The sequence below is a fragment of the Drosophila gunungcola genome, assembly GCF_025200985.1.
Source record: "Drosophila gunungcola strain Sukarami chromosome 3L unlocalized genomic scaffold, Dgunungcola_SK_2 000005F, whole genome shotgun sequence".
Lineage (NCBI taxonomy): Eukaryota > Metazoa > Arthropoda > Insecta > Diptera > Drosophilidae > Drosophila > Drosophila gunungcola.
In genome coordinates this window covers 2,522,203-2,545,002 of record NW_026453180.1, presented here as the reverse complement: position 1 = coordinate 2,545,002, position 22,800 = coordinate 2,522,203, and the positions used below count along the sequence as shown (strand labels likewise).

Genomic DNA, 22,800 nt, shown 5'->3' with positions numbered 1-22,800 from the left:
TTCAATCACCATGCATAACCACATGGAAAATGGTATTGCCAAAGTTCAGAGTTTAGCCACAACTGCTGAAACGTGAAATCAAAGTAAAAGCTTTGCTAATGGAATAATGGCAAAAATTGCAGACGTTTCTGGAGTGAGAGTAAGAGTGAGAGGGGATTATCTGTGGGCAGGAGTTCAGAGGTCAGAGGGCAGACACGCGAATGGCTCCTCCTGGGGCTTCTGGACTTCTCTAGTTTCCCAGCCGTCGACGATAGTTTTAATGCAGTAATTGCCCTTTGGAAAGCGTTTAGCAAGCAATTAGTTTGAGTGGCAAACTCCTGGGTGCGGTCTATGGCTAAAAGAAACACACCCAGAAATGCCAGGAAAAGGAAACCAAAACCAAAACAAAAGCCACCTTTATTTTCTAAGACTGACAGCTGAGTTTGAAGACGATTTTACTGTATATAATTAGAAGCCATTCCAAGGATCGTTGATCATTCATTTTTACTCACTCGCGTTTTGTAATTGAATTACCCAGTGAGGTAATTAAAATTTCTTTTCTTCTTTATTTTTAGCAAAAAGTGAATGCAAACCGAGACTGAGAGTGATCACGCGATCGGTTTGGCAATGCGGCAGCGCTTTATGGGGACTTAATGATATAACAAAGTGAATTGTTTTATAAACTATTTGGCGCGGCATAAATAATTGCACGCCATCAAACTAAGGCTTTATAAGGCCCTTGCACGACATCGCCACTAAATGAGTTGTAAACTCTCAAATGCACTCAAGGTGTTGAAAATTTATTCCAAAATATATATAAATTATGTGAAGAACACTCGCTGCACTCGCATCATCTCTCTTTGGCATTGACTCTATGTCAAGTGCTCGGTGCAAGATTCAAAAGCAATAATAAATCAACGGCCCTGGCAACGGTTTGAGCGGTTTTCAACAAGGCTACTGCCGCAGCTGAGGCTAAATAAGTAAAAATAATAATATCTCGCAGCTAATAATACTAAAACATGATATACTTCCAACAGAAGCATCCAGACTTGATGGCAAACCGCAAATAAATATCAGGCAAATGAAATCAGCCAGATCATCTGGCAGCACTCAGCAAAATATGTATGGATTTTAAATATCACATTTTCAAAATATATAAACAAATGTTATTGCATTGTGTACCTTAAATCTAATAAATAATGTAAACGAATCAAACAAAAAAATGTTACATTTTAGATATAGTTTTAATTGCAATTTAAAATAAATATTTGTCAAATTAACCTTAAATCTAATATTAAAGATCACTTTTATTTTATTTCAAATTAATCATCATTTTTTTTATTTCAAATTAAACATTCGAGCAATCTAATCAACCATTTTGTGTTGAAATTGTTAATAAATAAATAAATCTTGTATCAATTCTTAAAATCTAAAACATATTTTAAAATAAATAACTGGAAGATATAAACAATAACTATGTAATTTCTGAATTGTAATTACATAACAAATATGCTAAAATGTTTGTAAATAAGCCAATCGAATCAAAGAAATTAAAGCTAGGATATGTGATAACACTTTTTTATTACATTTTACGGGCAACTCTTTTTTGCGAGTGCAGCCACATGAAACTCAGGTGAATTGCCGGTAATGTATCGCGTCATATAAATCACCAGGTAAGCAGAAATTGACTTATGCAATGAATTATGGCAGAAAGCGAATGGGATTCGCAAAAACCCACAAGAGCAGCAAATTTTGGAGCTCAAAAAAGAGTGACGATTACCCACGAAGGCGCCAAAAGCAAGTTGACTGGAGCAATGAAAGGTAATGAAGATTCCGCACAATGAGCGGATATCTCACAGATCTCAAAGATCTCAGAGATCCCAGTTTCAAGTTCGCCATGGCTTGACTTTCCCACGCCGCAGTTTACCCGCTTTTAAAGTCAGAGGAGGAGAGCAGTTGAAGGCGGCGGTAATGATACGAAATTACAACGTCAACATGGGCTTACAGCTTTTTCGCTTTTTGTTTGGCTCTTTTGCCATTGGCCATTCGACATTTCATTAAGTTCAAAAATAGTTGCCAACTCTTGAGGCTTTTGTTTTCAGTTCAACCCAGCCAAAATCTTGCTTAATTGTACTCTGTTCACCTCAAGTTCAAGGTGTCGCGTCTTTTTGGCTGCTTTGCGAAACTGAAATTTGGCAATGAGTAACTTAAGCTCAACAGAAAGTGGCTTTAATTTTATTTTTTTTTTAGTTTAGTGATCCACAATTTTAAAACCTTTTATTTCTATAAATATTTAGAAATATATATTCATAAAAATGTATATAAAGGAATTTTTAAGAAAAGCTGGTTATTCCTTAGAAACATTTAACATTTATCTGTTTAAAATGTTTAGATTAAAGATATTTTTTAATTTTATTTTAAGATTAAAATAAGAACTAAAAGTTAACAAAACATTTTTTAAATGTTTATGTTTGTAGCTTTAGAAACAACTTTTGAGTATAAGGATTTATAATAATTTGTAATTTGTATATAAAAAATCTAGCCATTTTTATTATTAATTTGTTATTACTGTATACAAAATTCGAAATACTAAAGAATTTATTCCTATTAACTTTCTAAAGTTAAGCCTGCAACTTTTATTATTTTGTTATTATTAATGTAAATTAAAACTCAAAGTCTTAAGAACTTAGTACTACCAACCTTCTGGGGTTAAGCCTGGCAACATTTATGTCAGCAACTTAGTTGCTACACTTTCACAATCAGCTGACTTTTGTGTGTTTCCACGAGCAGGCGCAGTATCCCAGACACGTGCTGTCAGCAGCACCAACCCTCCAGTGAGTAGCCCCTCTCCATGCAGCACCCACACCCACACCCACACCTACACCCACACCCATCCCATTCGGGGATTCCCAGACATGTTATTCTTTCGGTTCTTCGGCTTGCCGGTTGCCGGGGAAACACCGAAAATGCGTCAAAACAAAACCCCAGCTCTTTGTTCGATGTCAATGGCCATGGATGATGATGATGGGGTGGTAATTCTGGGGGAGATTGGGTGGTTTTTTCGGGAGTTCGGGGAGCTTCTACTAGATGACTCTGTGTTTTGACTGCAGCGGAAGCAGGAAACATGCGTTTTTTGGACAAGCTAAACAAAGGAGTGTGTGCACGAATGCCACTTAAAGCTGGTTAAGATATGGATGCAGCTATATATAAAATCCAAAAGAGGGTGGTAAAATCTTCTGTATTTTTCCCCTGTGGTTGTACTACGTGCCTGTCACGGCTTTTCCATCGTTTTGCCGATGGGCGTGCACGTATTGATTGAGTTTTCCTATATTTTCGCCCCAACACCGGGACCCGCATAATTACCTACATTACTTCACCATGAAATTCTTCCGCTCTCTGCTTCAATTTCCCTGGGAATAACGTGAGTCGACGTTTTTTAGCTGCTCTACAATTTGGCTGACAGCATTTGCTTTTCTTTCTGCTTATATCTGGTATCTTTTCTAGAAGATATATATTTCTATATGTATATATATTGTGTGACGCTCCCATTTACCGTTCTGCTGGCGTCAGAGGAACAGCGTCATCGTCATGGAAGAAGGTAAACTTCTTTCGGGCTTTCGACGTTTTGATAACTTGTTTTGGTTTGGGTTTCTGGCCAGGCCCACAAAGAACATGTGCGGATGTCATCCAAGTGCCTTAATTGACCGTCAAGTGAATGTACTTGCTACGACTGACTGTCTCCGGTGTGTTGTGTGTTATGCTGAGTTGTCTCCATAGGGCACCCTCATCCCAAGTTTCCGACTTCAACTCCAATGAACTCTGCCGCCAAGTTCAACGAGTTAAGCGGGAACAACGGCAGCCAGAACTACGAGCAGAAATAGTAGTCCATTCAACTGGGGACCCAGTTACACTCAGAAAAATAAGCTTCTAAAAGTCTAGTTCTAAGACTAAAACATGAACAAATAAAGACTATAAACGATAGTTTTATGAAATTTAATATTTTAAAATTTATATGAACTGTGTTCTTGTTTTAAAAGTCGATTGCTAAATTTGTATTTAGGTCTTTTTCTTATTAATATTAATATTCAATAAGTAAACATTAATATAACTTTTTAATTAAGTTTTAATATTTTCGGAAAACAATTTTTTGAAAAAGACTATTTAAATTGTGAACTTAATGTTTAATTTTGTATATTTACTGAAAAAATACTTAGTTTAAGTCTCCGTTTGGTATAAGAGAAAACTAAAATTTCTGAAATATCACTCTATTAATATTCGTTATTGTTTAGAGTGCTTGATTTTCTGAGTGTAGTCTCGAGGTCTGGTCTCGTGTCTTGTAGCCTCGCTCCGATTGTCACAGCTGTTTTTTTCTTCTGGCGGAGAAGGTGGCATGGATCTAAAGGGCTTGGGACTGGGACTGGAACTGGTGGCTTGTCAAGTGCCTTGTTCTGCCCATCGGAAGATGCTACTGTTTCCTGGGTGCCTTCGCGGATTCGCCATTTTCGAGGGTTTGGTCTGGCGCATATATTAGCCTTTTAATTACCAAGACATTGTTGCAATGAAAAGCTGGCTTATAGTTGATTGCTAGTTGGCAATGCATTTGGCCCCGCCATTTGGAAATGATTGCTTTGAATTCAAAGCTAAGTAATTGCTGCTCGACGAGGCACAAGTAAATTAATTCCAAAACTGAACCGCATGTTAATTAGTTAGAAATATACTATAAGTACAGTAAACAATCCAATGAAAGACGTGCTTTAAAAAGTAAACATATTTTTCACGATGGGTTTTTAATTAATTTAAATTGTCAAGTTGGTAATAATTGTAATTGCTTTGAATTTTTATGTTACCCAGCCTTTAGCGCACATTAAAACATGTAGTAAACGATCTACCAATTTCAAAAAATAACCTGCAATTGGCCAGAAACGATGTCATTTGTTTCACTCCACCGGCTGTCTACTGTATGTACATTCTACACTTTCAATATCAGCACTTGCTTATTCGGCATGGTCACTTCGACTATCTGGCAGAACGAAAAGTTTCGTTTAAAATGCGATCCGCATGCCGCCAGTTGCAGCACTCGAACTCATAATCAAAATAAAACTCATATGTTTCAACTAAAACCAGTTCCATTGAGAGCAATTCGCCGAGAGCGAGAGAATCGTAATTCTACAAAGACAATATATACATATGTATATAGTTTTGAAAACTGAAATTGCGCTTGGCTGGTCAAGCGGCCGGTTATCAACAGTCGCTCCAAACAGTTGATCTACAAAAGCGACGGCGTCAACAACGCAAAAAAGTGAAACCAGCTAAAATCAAAATTGTATTCTGAACTCATCCGAAGCTTATCCCCTGGCTTTAATCTCCGCTGGGAGGTCATTGTCGACATAAACAGCTGCAAATATGTTGCTGACCCTGATTGCTGGCGCTCTGATCTTGCTCCTGACCTGGGACTTTGTACGAAAACGAAAAAGAGTTGCTGTCTTCGAGAAGTCACAGATCCCAGGACCCATTTCGATACCCATCCTGGGCTGTGGTCTTCAGGCCTTGCATTTGGGAGCAGAGAGTGAGTCCTACACAAAGAATTAGTATCAACTAAATTAAAGAAACAAACATTTGCTTCTTGTTTAAAAATTTAAATATTTTTTTTTATAGAGAAAACAGTGAGTTGAGATCATAGAATCAAAATACAACAAATTGTAATTAAAAGCATACTGTAGAAAAGTAAATATTTAAAAATGGTATGAGTTATTAGGTATTATTTATATATGTATACGCTTATCAGAACTACTGATACATATTTTAAATTAATTAACATTTATTATAAAAGTGATATTGTTTGGTTTTCTTAAAAAACCCTTCTTTAAACAGAAAAAAATCTGACAAAAAATCAATTTTAGATATAATACCCTGGGTGGGCGAAAAGTTTGCAGAATATGGCAAGACTTTTCGCTTTTGGATCCTAGGAGAATCGCTGATCTACACAAAGGATCTGAAGTATTTCGAGACCATCTTGGCCAGTACTACCCTGCTGGAAAAGGGTCAACTCTACCAATATCTAAGACCCTTTCTCAACGATGGTCTACTCGTTAGCACGGGTAGAAAATGGCATGCGAGGAGAAAGATTTTCACCCATGCCTTTCACTTCAAGGTCCTTGAACACTATGTGGAGATCATGGATCGGAATAGTGGGATCATGGTGGAGAACCTGAGGAAGGTGGCCGATGGTAAGACAGCGCTGGACATGCTAAAGTACGTCTCCTTGGCAGCTCTTGATGTGATAACAGGTTAGTTAGACTCTTGCTAAATTATAAACTTTTTTAGTGGCAATTTAAGTGAATAAGATTCCTTGCTTGACTTTTAAGCTCATTTACGCACGCTTTCTCAGAATTTTGTTTTGTTTATTTAATGTTATTTTAATTTTAATTTATTTAACAGACTTATTCCAGGAGTGTCATTTGTTAAAAACGTGGTTGTTAGGTTAAAGAAAAAATTATCTTTTACTGCCTTTATCTTTAATTGTTTGTCGTTTAATTTAAAAGCAAATATGAATATAACATGTATAAAAATAAAAAAGTTATAAAAAGTTATAGAAATAAAAAAGTTATAAAAACATGGGTTTGTTATTTAAGAACCGCAGCTTCAACCGTACTTTGCTGAATATTGATTTATTAAACTATTTTACAGAGGCCGCCATGGGTGTCCAGGTGAATGCCCAGAATGACCCCGATTTTCCGTACATCAAGGCGCTCAAGAGGTGTGTTCAAATGGGTATTATAATAAATGCTTTCTTTAAACTCCCTACCACTTTTTCATATAGTGTGGTCTATATCCAACCGGATCGCATGTTCAAGTTATCGCAACGCTACGACTGGCTGTTTCCGCTGGTGGCACCTTTTCTACACAGGCGACTCTTGAGCGAGATTCGCGTCATGCACGAATTCACTGACAAGGTCATTCGCGAGCGGCGGGAAACTGTGGAGCGGGCGAAGGCGAACGGCACATACCGCCCACTAAGTAAATGCACTGAATCACCAGCAGGAAGTCATTTATAATAACTCTTAACACTAATCTCTTGCAGGTCTGGGCGATGCCGAAATTGGTAGCAAATCGCAGATGGCTTTGCTGGACATCCTACTCCAGTCGACTATTAACAATCAGCCGTTAAACGATGCAGATATTCGCGAGGAGGTGGATACCTTTATGTTTGAGGGCGATGACACCACCAGTAGTGGTGTTTCCCATGCCCTTTATGCCATTGCCAGGCACCCGAAAGTTCAAGAGCGTATCCACGAGGAATTACTTTCAGTTTTAGGCCAAGATCCCGCCGCTCCTGTTACCCAATCGCAGCTTAATGATCTCAAATATCTGGAATGCGTTATCAAGGAGACAATGCGGCTTTATCCTCCAGTTCCAGCAGTTGGTAGATACACCCACAAGGAGCTGCAGATTGGCAACAAGACCATCCCGGCCAATACGAGTGTGTATCTAGTTCTGTACTTTGCCCATCGAGATCCGGACTACTTTGCTGACCCTCTAGGCTTTAAGCCAGAAAGATTTTTGGATGATGAGGGAGAATCACATGAGACTTTTGCCTACCTGCCTTTTAGTGCCGGACCCAAGAACTGCATTGGCCAAAAGTTTGCCATTCTGGAGATGAAGGCTCTGATCAGCAAGGTCATTAGATACTACGAATTGCTTCCCCTTGGCGAGGAGGTCAAGCCAATGTTAAACTTTATTCTGCGTTCAACTTCGGGCATTAATGTGGGTCTTCGGCCTAGGAAGTCATTATAATACTGAAAGCACTCATTTATTAAGGTTTCGGTTAAAGGTAACTGGGATGTTCGTGATATATAGCATGTAAGAAACTATTATCTAATCCTTTAAGCACCTGAAAACCTGTTGTTCATTACCGAAATAAAGACTATTTTGTTACAAACTTATAAAGTGTTTATTTTCGGATACGGAAGATTTAAATTCCCAAAAAAAATAAATAACATGTATACAATTATTATTTATTCCATTGAGCACCTAAAAACCTGTTTGAAATAAAGACAATTTTGTTTCAAACTTATAATGTGTTTTTTTTTAATTGTTTCTAATCAATATTAAAATTAAGACCATTTTTTTTTAGAAAACTACATTGTTTACACTTTTATACACAGGAAATTCTTTATAAAAGGAATCGCTTTGTTCAATTTGTTAAGATTTCTAATCATAAAGTGTATTTAGGGATTGTGATTGCATTTACTTAATAACTCTGTGGATAAAACATGTTGATCATTTATAAATAAACTGCTTACTCATCCAACTTCTATTACAACCCCTTAAACGCATTGCGACTCACACAGCTTTAGCCACAAAGATTGTTTCAATATTTGCGATGATTATAAAATTAGACCCCCAAACAAAAGGTATTTGAACAGCGAATGAGCGTGGCGCGCCATAAAATAGTCCCTCGTTTATCAACGTAAAATACTGTATTTACCTTGGGCCAATATTAGCCAGCTACTTAGAATGCGTTCACACCGTCGAAAGAAGCTACTCCTTCAGCGTCATATAAAATATGAAAGGTATTAATTAACTCAAAATGCCAAGTCTTATGTTTCATAAACTAGTGAACTAAATGAAGAGAATGCATTTCGCGGAAGCAGTAAATCTTGGGTGATCCCAATTCAATCATGCCCAGCAGCCTGGTGTTTAACTAAGCTTTATCATTGGCCAAAAGATAATGCGCCAGGGCAATAGAAAAGTTTCGCAAAACAGATAAGAGCATCGCGAAAGGAAATCACATATCAGGCTTATCAACTCGCGACTGCCAGCCGCCTTCGAAGGTGCTTATAAAAGAGGTCTCCATCGGAGGGAGTGCGTCAAAAGAGTTTCTGCCTTGGGATCTGGTGAATATCAACTGCAATGTGCCTTGTGAAAATGCTAGCCTATCTGGCCGTGATCGGTTTAATGGTTCTGTCCTCCGCCGAAGGAATCAGTAGACCCCTGCCTCCTTATGTGGGTCTGCCCACCCAGGATGGTCTCACCCGGTTGTTCCTCAATTCGCGGGTAACGCATCGCGATCCCCTCGCCTCGGTGGCTTGTTTCGGCGGTTATATTGGCGAATCCAATCTGATCGCGGAACTGTACAGTGCCAACTACAGTAGTTGCGCCAAGGCGGCCCAGAACTCTAGGAGGGGCATCGACACTGACTTTCTGGCCACGCGCAGAACCATCAGGCTCTCCTCCGAGAGGGTGTGCCAGGAGCTCAGCGTTTGCAACAGCATCAATGGCACCCTCGACTCCTTCAACTGCCATGCCGCTGTGGTGAGTTTTGTTTTACGAAATCTGGGATACCAGATTTTATTTTTGAACTATTTTGATTTGATCAAAACTTAATTTGGATAATTTGCAATGTGAATTAAAAAGCAAAATAATTCCTACACCTTGGGCCAGTTAAATATTCTTAAACATTCTTATCAAAACATACAGAAAAAAACTTCACTAGATAATAAAAAAGTAAAATAATCGCAGCACTTTGAGCTAATGATATTTATATATCTGAATTGAGCGAAACTAACAGAATATTGCAGATTCATCAAAGTAAATCTTATACATTAAATATAAATAAATAATATTGATTTATTATTATTTCGCCAACGGCAATTTATTTAATGTTATTTAATATTATATAATAAGTGTAAAGATATTTCTAGTAAACTAATTTTTCATGTTATAATTAATATGCTAATTAACACAGAAAAGTAACAAATGTTTTGAAAGCCTATAAGACAGCCTTAATATTTTCACATAACAATAGCTTGATTACATAGATGGCTATCTGTAAAATTATTTCCTTAGAATCTCGTATAAGTTTTGATCTCTCTAACAATCCCAATCATTTCAGGGCTCCAACAACACCGTCTCCACGTATAGCATTTCGGGAAATGCCTCGGAATCGGCCAGTTTGCTGCAGGAAAGATACCGCGTAGTCGATCTGCAGCACGACCAATGTTGCCACAAGGCGGAGCGCAACTACGTGGAGTCCACGGCCAAGAACTACAACCACCTGCAGGCCTGTTTGGATGGCCGGGCTCAGCCGAAGCCTATGCCCAAGCCCAGGCCAAGCACCACCTCCACGACCTCCACAACCACCACCACGACGACGACCACGGAGGCACCCACCGAACCACCAACCACCACTGCAGCCCCTTTAAACTTGGACGATCAGTTCAAGCAGCTTTTAAACTTGTTAAACTAATGCCCACTAAAGTGTACAATTTTTTTAAGAAAAAGATACGAAATTAAATAAAGGGCAGTCCTTGGCAAAAAAATCCTTGGGCAAACATTTGCACAACTTGAAATTCAACCCTCTGGCAAATGAGTTAACCCTGCCAAAAGGGGTTGAAGGATTGAATTTCGCAAATGGCAAATGAAAAAAAAAAACGAAGAATTAGCAAAATATTTAGACAGGAAAAAGGGAAGTCCTGCCAATTTGCTTATTTCAGTCAAAAGGCTTTAAAATGTGTAACCTTAAAAGCAGGGAAAAGTACAGATGTCAAAAAAATAACAAATGAATAAAATTAATATATGAATGTATATATACATATTTATCCATTTATCCATTTATTATTTATTTTATTTATTTTTATGCATATTTATTCATTTATAATAAACATATTTATACTTTTGTTATTTAATCTAGATCAATTGTTACATTTGGTATTTCATTTTGGTCTTAGATATATTTCTCCATTTGTTATTTATATCAAATTTACAACCAACGTTTTTGAAACTCATCAAACACGTCTCGATCGCTTTTAAATCACCATATAGAGGTATAAGATCATGAATAATGAGTTGGAAAAGAAAGATTTCCAAAAACCAGCCCGAGGCTCTTCCGTTTTCGACACCTCAAGACGGAAACGCTTTGATTAATGATCCGGTTATAAAGAAATTATTTGAGCCAATAATAAGCAAAATGCGAAATAATTCAACAAGATCTTTAGATGGCAGAGAGATAGACAAAGGCCAAATTATTATGCCATTTATGGCAATGAAAATCAAAGTGGAAGAGCCCACAGAGCAGACCAGACCGGAGAATGGCCATAAGCCATTGAAGCTGGCCGAATCCCCAGCCCCTTTTTTTACTCAGTCAAAAGAACACGTTTGGCTTTTATGGCTTTCGGGTTTTTGTTTTTGTTGCTTCTTTCCCTTTTAAGTCGATGGCCAAGTCGGCTTTTCTCTGTGAATGTCTCCGCCTTATGAGGGCCCAAGAAAAAAACCAACAAAAAAAGAACGAGATTCAGGGGAAAACAAAGACATAGGCCATAGAAACACCTGTTGGCCGCAGAGCAAGTGGCTCATTTATTAGCACAATTGGCGTGGCATTCGACGCTGGTTCTTTTTATGGGCAGGCCAGCACAGACTAGCAGACTAGAACTAGAACTAGAAGGAGCGAGTAGTATGCCACTTATGTGTAATTCTCGGAATGCGATTACGTCAATCTGCGATGCGTTTTATTGCAGACAAAAGGGGAGTGGTTTGGCTGATTTCTAATTTATTTTTGCAGCGAAACTAATTAAAATGCATCTTGTAGTTGGGTGTTTACGACGTGGGCTCTGTTGACTGCAGGTGAAAATATCCAAGGCATGTGAATGGGGAGTGCTGATTATGCTGAGGTGATAAAGATTGCAATTTATAAGCAGTAAATTGTGCACAGCCAAGAAGCCTTTCTTCAATTGCCCAGTTAATTAATTATTTCACTCCATAAAAACTTAATTGATTTGACCAAAACTCCAGTCATTACTCAACTGGCTTTCATCTGATATGCTTGATGTTGAAATGTGTGGAATTAATCACCTACTCAGAGCTCTATTCCTAACCCACATCCATCGGCACAATTTACGCGCTTCATTGAGCCTCCAGCTGAGACTCTGGGTCTAAACCACTCAAGCATGGCGACAACTATAAAAAAAACGAAAAAAAATAAACAAAAATCTGAGGCTTGTCAACGTTATGCATAACCAAACGAAACGAGTTTTCCTCTGCCGAAAACGTGAACTTTTCATTTTCATTGGGGCAAACACTCAGACAGAAAATTGGGGAAATGTGTTAATGCAATGTGAATGAGCGAGAGCTCCAGTGAAAAATGCTTAATAAATATTTGCAAATCTTTTGCATAAATAAATGAAAATTGCTTATGCCAAAACGAAGCAGGCTGACAGCCTGGCCAATTATGGCAAAAGTTGCAAGTGCGATGGCGGCATCGTTGTCACCAAAAACAAAAGCCAAGAAAAAATGTTGCACCCGGTAATTGAGGCAACGAATTGATTATATCCTCTTAAAGTTTCGGGGTTTTAATCAATATTCATTTAAATTTGATGTGTTTGCTAAAAAAATATTAGAGATATAAAAGCCATAGCTCAAATAATAAAAGGATAACAAAAATCAATCATATTATTTTTAATCGTCATAGGAATATCGATATCTATAAATTAAAACCTTTAACTTTAAAAACCTATAAAAATTCGAATAACTTTAATCAATCCTTAAAGCTTAAATGTTTTAAAGTGATCATGTGTTGTTATCTTTTCCAATAGTGAAAGGACAAACATTTTATTTACATTTGTAGATATCTTTTTAACAGATTTAACATCATTTTTAGAGATTTTCTTTCTAAACAAATAAATTTAAGCATTATTAAGGTATATTTCATAAATAATAAAAACTCATTAACTTTTAAATAACTTTTTAAACCTACAACCATTTCTCAATAAATTTTTTTACTCAATAACTTTTAATTATCCCTAAATTTTTATTGTGGATATTACCTTTAATAATATACATTTTTAGAGATAGCAATAAGAGATTCACAACCATATTTTTAAATTTTTAGTGGCCTTATCTACAGATTTAAAATCATATTTAGGCTTTGTCATAGTCGTCATAAGAATGTCTTAAAATTAAAGTATCTTTTATTATGCATTATTTTGTAATAGGCTTTTAAATTCTATAATCACCATAACTTTAATGTATCCTTAAATCCCTACCATTTTATTTTTCTTATTAACTGAGTATACCCTTAGTACCAATACGTTCATAGGGTATTTAACCAACTGTACGTAAAACTAGTTTGCCTGGAGCAGATTTAAGAAAAAAGAAAAAAAAACCTACGACTGAAAGCGCAGAAAAGGAAATCGTCGCCCGTCGTCATCGAAGTTGTTGCTGTTTGGTGCCTTTTAAGGCTTTTTGGCGTGTTGCGCATGCGCCGTGTATGCTATCAATTTCAGCTCGTACACTCGGATGTATGGGTGATTGTATCTATGTGTCGGTGTATTCGGGTCATTCGCATTTTCACATTTTAAGGCGTAAGTTGTTTTTGGTTTTGCATGTTGATTTTGTTAAGATTTCTGCCTTGCATTCGCAACCGCAGCCTGCACTTGCTGCCTTTGCTGCTTTTTTGCTGCTGCAAGTTGCAACTTTTACTGTCAGTGAACAGAAGAGGGACCACGCCCCCTTCACCTCCTGTCTTGGCCAAGTTTATGGAGCCGCCTTTTAATGGTTAATGGCATGTTGTTGCTGTCCCGATGAAGCGATTTTTGCTTTGTTTGTTACTTAATTGCGCCAAAGTCATTAATAATCGATTAACAGTATATGGCGAGAGGATGCTGATGCTAATGATGATGGCAGATGGATGTGGGGTGCTTCAAGTCGCAGGAAACTGGGGAAGGAAGTGCTCGAAGCTTCCTTTTGGTCGAGAGAGAGTGAGCCATTTAGGAGATTACATGCCGTTAAAAATACTATTGCCATCCATAATTTGTAAGTCAATAAAAATCATGTTCTGATCATAGAACTAGACAATTAAAACATAACAGTGGAACTTATTGGAATCAAAAAAGGACTTAAATATATTAAAAAAATGTTTTTAAGTAGAGGCCACAGTCATATTTATTGTTTGAGATTTTGATATTTAAGAACAGATATTATTATCAAACATTACAACACAAAAAGAAGACGATTTCAAAAAACTTAATTCAAAACGTATTGTTTATGAGTGTAAGTAACTTCATAAAACAAATCTCAAAAAATAAGCTATTTCGTATAATAACAACAATATTAAATACCTAAAAGACTTTGTTAGAGACAAAATCAAACATATGTCTCAAACTCAATCATAATTATTTATGTATAAAAATATTATTTAATAACTAATAACAACAATTTTTTTTCCAAGACTTCCCCTAACTTTTTAACCAAACTAATTGTTTATGTTTTGTAGGAGATTAGGCCTTTAAAAGATTTTTTCAAAGAAAAAGTCAAACACGTATCTTAATCTTAATCAGAAAATTCATTGCAAATAAGTCATATGTGTATTTGCTTGAAGGTCTTTTACAAATATTTATAAATATTTTATTTAACAACTCCTAAAATGCTCACTAAAACGACATTCTGATGTGTGACGATTTATGGAAGTCCGCCTGCTAATGTCAGCTGTCTTGTTTGTCGCGTGGAAGCCTAAGCACCGAGCAACAGGTGTCTAATTGATTGACTGACAAGCGACAGTCGACAGCCGAGATGCGATGATTGGGGGTCTGGGAGTTGAATGGGAGCTGCAGCTCCATCTCCATTTCCATCTCCAGATGGAAATGGAAATGGCAATGCACTGACAGCCAGGGCCAAACAATGCAATTCAATATATCAAAGGAAAACAGCTCATTGTTTGTCACGCTGTCGCCCTGAAATCGATAATACTCCCTAGATAGCAAGTGGCGGCCTGAATATATCGAGGAAGTACGCAGCAGTACGTAGTTCGTACAAAGGAAATTGAATAACCAATGCAAGCACACGAAGATGCCAGGACTGAAATAATAAATGCCCAATGATGATATCTATGACAGGGCAGACAGACAAAGGAGCCAAACCAGCAGGCCCCAGCACAAAGAGTTGCTTTTCAGCTGCTGCAAGATGAAGTCTGGACTCAAGAGGAGGAGACTGAGGGCAGTGGCGAGGAGGCAGCTCCACTTTGCATTCGCTGGAAGCTGCACATAAAAAAATGCAAGATCGCATTTAGGCTTACAGTAGCCGAAAAGAATTTTCAAAAACATTTTTATAAATTTTTCTTATTGACATTTAATTACCTAAATATATTATTTGTGTGATCTTTTTCAGCTTCAGACACAAAATATCAATTGATTTATAAAATTAAAATTTATAGGATTATTTGATATCCAAATCATATATCCTGCAGATGGTAATATGAGTTTCAAACATCATATTTGTGGTCTTGAAGTAAGTCTTCTTGGGAATATTTAGAAAAATACTTTTTAACTCACGAAAACTAACAAGTTCCGTGTGAATTCTTTAACATAGACTGACATTTTTAATCAATCAATTGATCTTACAGAAAATATGAAAATATTTCTTTAAGTATTGAGGGCCAGTTGCAGCTGCGGATTTATGAGCGCTTGTCAGACAACAAAAGTAGCAAATGCGAGTACGAGTCCAAGTCGCAGGCCAGAACTTAGTCCGAAATGAGTTCATTGTACGGGGACGCGAAGGAGGTGGTTAAACCATCACATCATCTTTCTCCCCACGAGAGAATGAATGCCTCAGCTAATGAGTTGTCAACTGTTCTGATGAGATGAGTTTTATTTGCCAGGCAGACAAACATAGCATGCAAATAGTAAAAAAAACGAGAGCCTTGGGACTTTGGATTTGCATATTATCCTGCCGGGGGTTTGTTGACTTCGCGAGTGTCAAAGTCAATGTCGGAAAAACTCCGTCTGGGACTTTTACTGGTGAAGTGACAGTTTAAGTGCATCTATTACAGCTCCTGCCCCCTAAAAATATATATGCGGCCACAAAACGGCGACTCACGTTTCCGCTTCTGGCCATAAAAACCGTCTAGATTTATGGCTTTGGCTTTGGCTTTGGCTAGTGGCGTCCAAGCATAAAAGGATGCAATGCGTTGGCCAAAAATGACTCATAAACTATGCACTAACTGAGTAGAACTAGTGGTTTCCGCTTCAATTTGTAGCTGGCAAATACGAAATGGGCATGCAATTAAGTTATTATTTATAGTTGAATATAAAATCACTGTTAAAACAAAGGCAGTTTTTATGAAGAAGCCATTAATGAACCATATGATATGGACACCACGCAATAGACATTAAAAAACTATTAACCAATTTAAATTTTAATAGAAATTCGATTCTAAATTCCTCGAGAAACTTTTAAAACTCACTCTTTCAAAGCGCTTTTATAGTTTTAATTTCTTTTTATAAAGAGCCATAAATAAATCATTAGATATGGACACCACATAATAAAACTGTGATAACAAATATCAAAAGCAATAAACATTATAAAGCTATTAATCAGTATAATTAAATTTAAAATGAATTCCAATTCTCAATTCCTTTAGAAACTGTTATAGTTCGCAGCTTTTTAAAGCGTTTCTATTGCCTCCAACTGTTGGCAATTAGTTCTCATTAAAATCAAATTAAGTCAGACATATCGTCTAAGCCAGTTTTCAAATTTCAACATTTCCTGCCAATGGTTTTTCTAGTTCGCTTATTTTTTGTTTTTTTTTTATCTACAAGTAACTCAATTCCAATTGCGAAAACTTCAAATTTTTTTGGAAACCCATGTGCGGAGAAGGGAGATCATGGGGTCATAAATTATCCAGCGTAAAAACTGTGGGGGCATTGATGTGATGTGATGGGGTATTTAATGAGCTGCAAGTGTGGGGGATGTGTTTCATAATCCGTTCAATCAAGGGATTATCTCCCCAGTGAGTCCAATTAAACGATAGTTGGCCACTCAACGCCACAGGCCAATTTGCCTCAAAACACTTGCGCAGACAAATTGAGGAAACCGACAGTAACGGCCAGCAGTAGATACATTTAACCAGATACAAAGATACAGATACAGATGCAGATACAAGGCAACAGCTGTGCAAAGCGTAACCAAAAAGCCAGAAAGAGAGGCAGCTAAGTAAACAGGGTATAAACCGAAAAAGAGTCAATGTACTAGAGCCGCAGATTGTGTAATATTTTAGACAACTTTTGGGAAGGCAAACTTCGATTGGAACGGAAATCGGTTGGGTAGAAGGACTCATAAAACTTCCCCTGAAGCGCTTACAACTTTATAGCCAATTCGGTGCACAGATTTTTTCCAATAAAAATAATATTTATAGCCGCGCGACGGGACCAGAACAAACCGAAGCGAAAACATAATTAATGGATCAGTGCCTTGGAATTATGTGAGTTTAATGGTTGTGTAATCTGGAAATGCATTTCCCAGCACGCAGCGCAGCATCAAATAACATATGCCCCTAAATGGAAATGTTTCTTTACTTGGATCGGGGAATGCATATGGGAAGGGGTATGGATATGGGTATGGGTATGGGTATGAGCATATAGCTGTGGGATCGGATCAGCCACAAAGCTTTCCGTTTGATAATGCATCATTCGATCACGCGGCGACGGCGGTGGCGGCATTTTTCAATTAATGCCAGTCGAACCAAAACCAAACTGAGCTGCCATATGCACTCAGACAAATGGGTATTTAAAATATCTAAAAATAGAGTATTTGTAAGAAACCAAACATTTCTTCCAATATGAATATGAAGATGATGATCAAGGCTTTCTGATAATTTAAATCTTAATACAGTTCATATTTTGCACATTATAAGCTTTCTTTACAGTTAATATTTTTTTATAATTTCAATTATAATTATATGTTATTTGATTATTTTTTGACAATATATAATAAATTTTAAAAACTTTGCATACACATTAACCAGATTTTAAAATTATGTGTCTTAGAAGGAGAATAAATATCAAATATCAAAATCAATTTTTTAAGTATCCAAAGTTTTGTATTATTATGTCCACACATATTTAAGAATCTTTTTTGTGTTGGTTTATATATTTTTATGATTATTTTTTTATGTACAGGGCGAGGCCCCTAAGTTTTCCAGCTGAACTGCTCCTCCCGCAGAACTTTGTTTCAATCCGCTTCGTTTATTTGCTTTGGCTCATTAGCGTTTGGACTCACGTTTTTCCTACTCCGACGTGATCGGGCGTTGCTATCTCTATCTCTATTCCCCGGGCATCTGCCTTCTCTGTCGTTGTTATGGGTGCTGTGCATTTGGGGTAATGCACTTCCACATCCAAAATCCATCACTTTCCCATGTAGTAGAGGGAAATTAACCCCGACTGCCACTCGACTATCATAAAAATCCGAAGCGATAAGCAGCAATCGACTGTCTATTTATGGCCAATCGTTTGTTTTGTTTACAAATGAGCACTTCGCCATAAAAGCAGAAAACGAAGAAGCAACTTCTTATCTAGGTAAACTATATAGGCATATTGTCTATGTAAAGAAAACAAGCGGATTTTTATTAAACATTTTCTGGGTAAGTTTTAGGTAAACATAATATATTCCTCTATAATCTAGGTGAAATAATCTCATTAATATCTAAGTTCATATATATTTTAAAACAAACACAATAAAGAAATAAACACATCACTAATCCCCAAATAGGTTTTTGTTGAACAACTTAGAAATAAAATATTTTCTAAACAAGCTAATTCTTATCAAGAATTTTTAGGGTAAGTTTAAGGTAAATAATAATATATTCTTCTATAATTGTTAGTGAAATATACACATTACTATCAAAGTTGATGTGATGTAAGGGTACAAATACAGAAATATAGGTTGTCTAAAATAGATATCAATTTCTATCTAAAACAAATACAATTTTGTTGAACAACTTGGAAATAATATATGGATTAATTTATTTTTTAATTTGTAGCTAAATAGTAGTACAGGCAAGTTGAAAAAACAAAACTGTTGAAACATGAGACTAATCAGTTTCTCTGCGATTATTTTTCATGTCGAATTACTATTATTTAATTGGCACTGGGCAGACACGCATCCCATTAGATCGTAAATCAAGGCCTGGCAAATAAAACAAATTGCAAACTAATTTCGTTTTCAAATGGCACCGCCAAAAGAAATTTGCCACGGGCCAAAGCGAAAGAGAAATAAAAAAGCAAAACACAAACACAAATTATGCAAATTCATTGAAAACGAAAGGCATTCTCCAACAAACTTAAACATTTGATTCGCTCCGCATTTGATTATTTATAAGCTATATTTTTTTTTCGGATTACCAGTTTTGAGGGGGAGTTTACCCGAACTGGAGTTATGCAATAAAAATCGGAAATGTTTGAATAAACAAATATAATAATTGAAAATGAGTTGCTAGAGGCCAAAATCTTTTAATTTTGATTGATTTACTTTTTCAATGAGTTGCCTTTTGGATACTTATGCAAATGCTGGCCTGATTTGGAGACCTTGAACCTAAAGACAATAGACATTAAACACTTGATAATTAAAATCGACTAAATCAACAAAATTTGGCTAAAATTGCTCAAGCGAGTCGGACTTAAAAACTGGAAAATAAGATAAAACCAACACAAAAGCGGCGGCTGCAAAGATTTTTTTTTTAGAGAGACAGAGAGAGAATAACAATAGAGTCCAAGTGCAAGCAAAGAAGAAAACAACAACAATATCTGGACAAGAAGAATGGCAAGCAAAACAAGAAAATTTTAACAAAAATTGTCGGTGCTCATATACACTTGAAATATAGTTGTTTAGAAAAATAATCAAATATATTATTTGAAATATATATTTATTAGGAAATTCCTAAAATCAAAAATACTAAAATTCTAATAATAAAAGTATTTTAACTGTTATTAAATTAAACCTTAGATGAATATCAGAAAATACTTTAGATTTTAATTATAACTATATTATTTTTAGGGATCTTCATATTTAACAGTCACAATTGCATCTTTCGTTTTATATATATATATATATAATTAGGTTACATTTAATGAACTTTTCTGAAATGTTTTTTAACTAAAGACTTTCGGACTAATTTTTCTCAGTGCAACAAAGTCTGCAGTGTGAATCAGCAAATTGTTTGAATGGAAACAAAACAAAACAACCATTTACAATTTTTTCGGCTGTTTGGTTGCAGCAGGTAAGACAAGGAAAACAGGAGTTAGAGCGAGATCGAACAAGGCAGATGAACCCTTGGCGAAAAATTAAAAAAAAACTACAAGAACATCCGTCTGGCTTTCAAACTAAAGTCTATAGTTTGTACAAACCTTTAAATGACAGCAATAAATTCCGCTGTTCCGCAGCAATTTGCACTTGCACTTTCAATTGCCAGCAATTGTTTTTCGCTAATTGAGAATTAAACGTAGTCTAATCTTCTTTTTGCCTTGAGCAATGACGATTTTTCTTTGGAACGCGCTAAATTAGCATAATGCAATTGGCGAAACGACGAGTTTTTCGCAACCGGCACAAAATGCGCGCGCGATTGCAAAATGTAAACAGAACAAAAAAACAGATAGCGTCGCACTTAAAATCGTAAAAATCCTATAAAGTCGTTGTATATTTAGTAAAGAAAATATGTATAGAAATATTCTTGTGCGGCACTAATATTCATTAAAAGTTGTTGATATGTTTTATAAACAAAATTACGCGAGAAGCGAAACTTTCGTTTTAACGCGCGTCCGAATCAGCTGGCGTCTTTTTTTTTTAACCCAACAACAAATTGCGGGGGTTGTTTATATAGCCTTCGAGCCAGTGTGACCGCTGCAGGGTAGACAAGAAACATCGTTGAAACCCGTGTGGCGGTCACACTGGATTCATCGATTTTCAAAACATCGGTAATTTCGATGTTTGGCTGGTACTATCGGAGTTTTTCCATCTCTAAAGGTATCTTTAGAATGGTCACACCAATCAATATTTCTCCAGTTCTTGCACACTGTAAACGATTACACTCCAATTTATACTATGCTAATTGCACTATGTTTACTAAGCATTAAAAAATTATAGGGTAATTAGAATAACATAAACGTATTAATCGAACGCTTGATATATTTGTATTGATATTATTTATACTTTGGTCAATCGGAGTTCGCCCACAAGAATGTTTTTTTTTATTTCAAATATTCGCAAACAGGGCTCTGTTAAATGAATACTCAACAATGTTAACATGAACAGGAAACTTATAGGGTCACACTGACTGACTAATCGAAAGTCTGGCAACGCTATATTAATCCGCTAAGAAATTATGCTAACCGCTGAAACACACAATGTTAACCGATAGCGAAATCGTTTTCTTTTAAAACAACAGTAAAAGGGAAATTAATGGTTGAATTAACTAATAGAAAGCGGATTATAAACGTAAAGAATTTTCTCCGAAAGTCACTAATTAAAAATATAATAAGAGTGGCCGCAAAACACACTTAAAGCACATTGTAACACCTTTTTAATTTCAGCGGGGAATCATTTGGTGGAATGTATTAGTTAGTTAGTTAGTATATTAAACATTCAGTTAGTGAGAAATAACAGTTAGAGGCCAAACAAAACTACAGTTAAATAGGATTTCCGTCAACTTTATTAATGTTTCTTTTTATTTACTTCTTTTTATAGTTTTTCATCTGCTCTTTGGCATCACGTAAAAATATATTGTGGCATAATATATCGTTTAAACAAATTGTCAATAAAATATATAATTTAGCTGTTTTTTTGTGTGTATATATATCAGTTAATTAGTTTTTGCACAAACAGTAGTAAGCAATGCAAGTTTTGAACTTAGTTTCTAATTTTTTACAAAATGTTTCGGTTGAAGAAGCTTGTAAAAGGGTTTCGGTTGCAATGCCTGTTGCTGCTGCATTATTTGTTGCTGCTGCTGCTGCACCTGCAATATTTGCTGCTGTAGTAGCAATTGTTGCTGCTGTAGCAGCAACATGGGCTGATGTTGCAGCTGCTGCTGTACCTGCAATATTTGCTGCTGTTGCTGAGGATGTTTTTGCTGTGGCCGCTGGCCAAGTGGACAGTAATAGCTCCTCGCCACGGGTTGCACTCTGACGAGGAATCTTTTTGTTTTGTGTTCGCGTGCGGAAATTTAAGGGGTTTAATTTAAAAAGCAAAAGTCTTTTCAAGTTGTGGATGAATGCGAAGACGTTACAAATGTTTGGATACAAAACAGTGAAATTTCTAACTAATGTAAATTTCATTTCAACTTTGCATTAATTGTAAATATTTAGTTTTACTTTTGGGAACCAGTCTTGAGAAGCACACACAGATTTGAGGCGCTGTCTAAACGTTATGTATATACGAGTATAAAACCATGATGCTGGGGTATTGAACATCTCGGGGATTAATGTTAGTAGCTATAGGTTAGTGCACTAACACACGGAGCACAGGACTCAGATGCTGGACGACCAGGACTCACCCATCTGGCTGATGTTGCTGCTGCTGCGATTGCTGTTGCTGCCGGCGACGTCGGGCCACAGCACTATTTTTGATAATTGCCTCGATTTCACGACCCCCCGAACTTTCGCCCTCCGATGCCGAGGCTAAATTCCCGACTGCATCTTCACTGGCTGCCGCCGTCGATCGAGGTTGTCCCAAGGTGGAGAGATTCCTCACCAGACTCACCGCATCATCGTGTTTCGGCGGCGTGGAGTTCTCCTTGGAGACGTTCCTCAAGATCTGGGCTAAATTCCGTTGCGGATTGTCCACCTCATCACTAGCTCCTCGAGTGGCATCTGCCGTGGTGGCAGATTTACGGAGATTGGAAACGGTGGCATGAGTGGAGCGTTTGAGGCGATTCTTTAGCTCGGCATTGAGATCCACGGGCATTAGGCCGCGACCCATGCCCAGCATAGGTTTTCCCGTCTTAAGAATGCTCTTAAGTGGTTCAGCGCTGGGTTTTCCTATAAAATAAAGTGGTATAAAACC

At 36.7% G+C, this 22,800-nt stretch overlaps 3 protein-coding genes and 1 long non-coding RNA gene across 19 annotated transcripts in view; 3 read left to right on the top strand and 1 right to left on the bottom strand.

Moving 5' to 3' along the window:
• Window positions 1-22,800, bottom strand: part of LOC128259244 (supervillin) — a 138,095-nt gene that overhangs the window by 20,881 nt on the left and 94,414 nt on the right. For 14 of the 16 annotated variants that reach the window (XM_052991505.1, XM_052991503.1, XM_052991504.1 and 11 more), the window contains one exon: window positions 22,292-22,775. In XM_052991505.1, coding sequence (XP_052847465.1) covers window positions 22,292-22,775 — 484 coding nt within the window. Of the gene's footprint in view, window positions 1-21,433; window positions 21,933-22,291; window positions 22,776-22,800 lie in introns of those variants that run through there. The other 2 variants (XM_052991512.1, XM_052991528.1) reach the window with 1 other exon arrangement.
• Window positions 7-1,167, top strand: LOC128259254 (uncharacterized). Its single transcript, XR_008268047.1, has 3 exons — window positions 7-139; window positions 555-959; window positions 1,017-1,167. It is a non-coding gene; the product is annotated as an uncharacterized LOC128259254 (long non-coding RNA).
• On the top strand, window positions 5,020-7,918 carry LOC128259247 (probable cytochrome P450 4d20). Its single transcript, XM_052991529.1, has 5 exons — window positions 5,020-5,545; window positions 5,880-6,266; window positions 6,667-6,736; window positions 6,800-6,996; window positions 7,061-7,918. Exons 1-5 carry the CDS (start codon window positions 5,383-5,385, stop codon window positions 7,771-7,773), a joined length of 1,530 nt encoding a protein of 509 aa, XP_052847489.1. The 5' UTR covers window positions 5,020-5,382; the 3' UTR covers window positions 7,774-7,918.
• LOC128259250 (uncharacterized) lies at window positions 8,839-10,331 on the top strand. The gene is made up of 2 exons (XM_052991539.1): window positions 8,839-9,294; window positions 9,875-10,331. Exons 1-2 carry the CDS (start codon window positions 8,893-8,895, stop codon window positions 10,226-10,228), a joined length of 756 nt encoding a protein of 251 aa, XP_052847499.1. The 5' UTR covers window positions 8,839-8,892; the 3' UTR covers window positions 10,229-10,331.